Source organism: Mastomys coucha, unplaced genomic scaffold (genome assembly GCF_008632895.1).
Source record: "Mastomys coucha isolate ucsf_1 unplaced genomic scaffold, UCSF_Mcou_1 pScaffold23, whole genome shotgun sequence".
In the NCBI taxonomy this organism is placed as follows: domain Eukaryota; kingdom Metazoa; phylum Chordata; class Mammalia; order Rodentia; family Muridae; genus Mastomys; species Mastomys coucha.
Window position 1 is genome coordinate 32,428,308 of NW_022196906.1, and position 2,409 is coordinate 32,430,716.

Consider the following 2,409-nt stretch of genomic DNA (forward strand, 5'->3'; position numbering starts at 1 on the left):
GAACCTGCATCCTAGCAACAGAACTTGACCTGAAGCTTCTGAGGGTTATTATTTGGATGGCACTTATTAGTGTGGGCCCTATTTGCCTGACAAAAATCATTCAATTGGAGATGATTACTTGCAAGGTGGTTCACAATAGCTGTATACCAAAGTGGATTCTTTTCAATTTGCTGATTTTGTTATGAATTACATGATGGAAAAATACAATACATGCATGAGCTTGTACACACACACACACACACACACACACACACATACACACACACTCGGGAAAGAGACACAGAGAGAGGAAGAGTCACACAGACAGACAGACTGAGATAGACAGAAACAGACCAAGACAGAGAAAAAGACAATAGTCAGAAGCCAGGAGATAGACAGACAGAGACAGAGAGATAGACTCAGCTAAACCTTATAAACATTATTAAAAGTGATCCTTTCAATTCACTATTGAAGCAACATAGAGTTCTCTACTTACTGTCGAGTCCAACCTTTTGCATTTTGAAGTATACATAATCAAACATTGGTTTTATTGTACAAGAAGTTAATCTATCAACATTTGCTGGTCCCTTTTAAACTACCAGAGTATAGACATAGTACACTACATTAACTATTTGTACAATTAAGTTCTTTTGTTTATGTTATACAAGGGTTAAATTTAGATGAAGTTCAGTACCTTTACTCTAACCTTTTCCAGTCAAAGTCAAAGAAATAATAGTAAAGAGACCAAGGGCAATTTGACTTGGCACAACCTTCTTCACCCTTCTCCCTTAGTTTTTCTAATAGTTGGATTGTGTATAAAAGTACCATAGTCAGCTTGTATATATTGTTGTTAATGCTCTAAAATATACTTCATGTTTAAAGGGATAGACTATGCCATTGAGTAACATGGCATCATGAAATGTGACTTTTTTCAAATTAATAACTTTCAGATATTTTTAATACATACATCACTAATATAGAAGTTTTGGTGGTGTGTTCTTTTATGTTTCCTAATTTTGCCTTTTTCTTCCTACAGATTCTTTTAGAGAAGAATGGCCCTGGAAAATGTTTCCTTGGTCACTGAGTTCATCTTGATGGGGTTAACAAACCAGCCTGATCTACAGATACCCCTGTTCCTAATCTTTCTGGTGATGTACATGATAACTACCTTGGGGAATTTGGCTTTGATCATGCTGATTGTTCTGAATTCTCACCTTCACACTCCCATGTATTTTCTCCTCCTTAACTTGTCCTGTATAGACCTTTGTTATTGTTCAATTGGTACACCCAAAATGCTGATGAACTTTGTACTAGAGAAGAATGCTATTTCCTATGAGGGATGTATGACCCAGCTCTACTTCTTTTGCTTTTTTGGCATTTCTGAGTGTTACATGCTGACAGCAATGGCCTATGATCGTTATGTGGCCATTTGCAATCCACTCTTGTATAACATTGTCATGTCTCCTAAGGTGTGTTCTTATCTTATGCTTGCTTCATATTTGATGGGGTTTTCTGATGGCATGATCCACACTGGATGTGTCCTGAGACTGACCTTCTGTGATGGAAACACAATCAACCATTATTTCTGTGACCTCCTCCCTTTGCTGCAGCTCTCCTGCACAAGCACCTATGTCAATGAGATAGAGGTGTTAATTGTAGCAGGAAAAAACATTATTGTACCCACTGTGATCATCTTTACCTCTTATGGCTTCATCCTCTCAAGCATCCTCAAAATAAGGTCCACAGCAGGCATGTCTAAAGCCTTTAGCACATGTAGCTCCCACATAACAGCAGTTTCTCTATTCTTTGGATCATGTGCATATATGTATTTAAAACCCTCCTCATCTGGGTCTTTGGACCAGGGGAAGATATCTTCTGTCTTTTATAATATTGTGGTCCCCATGATGAATCCATTAATCTATAGCTTTAGGAACAAAGATGTTATAATTGCTCTGAAAAAAACCATAACCAAAAGAAAGATTTAAACAGAATTTGGTATCTTTTTTACCTTTACTTATTACACCAAAAGTTATCGTGTACTGGTCCATATATTTTCCTAGATTCTTCACTGTATTGTGTGTGTTGGGGGGTGTTAACTTGAAGAAGAGATTTTGTAACTTGTTTCATTTTTAGTAGGTTTTCTTTGATCCCTACCACTGGAAAACCATCATCCTTCACTATTTCAGCAATTTGAGACCATCAGTAAGTAAATAAGTTCTCGCATTCATTATTATTGTATTACATTCTCAAAAGTATTAGTTGTTGGAATAAGTCCAAATAAATATTACATAAATAATAAATAAAACTATGTCTTTGGATAGTAGTTATTATTTGTCTTTTTTTAAAGTTGTGGGTCAAATAGTCTGTTTCTATTCCTGATTTGCTTTCTTTGGTGACCATATGTCATTTGCTTTGACAGTGTTCCCAGTC

The 2,409-nt window shown here is 36.2% G+C and overlaps 1 protein-coding gene across 1 annotated transcript; it reads left to right on the forward strand.

The window, feature by feature from the left end:
- The first annotated feature begins 1,031 nt into the window (after positions 1–1,031).
- LOC116072366 (olfactory receptor 8B3-like) lies at positions 1,032–1,964 on the forward strand. Its single transcript, XM_031343796.1, has one exon. It carries the CDS (start codon positions 1,032–1,034, stop codon positions 1,962–1,964), a length of 933 nt encoding a protein of 310 aa, XP_031199656.1.
- The last annotated feature ends 445 nt before the right edge of the window (positions 1,965–2,409 follow it).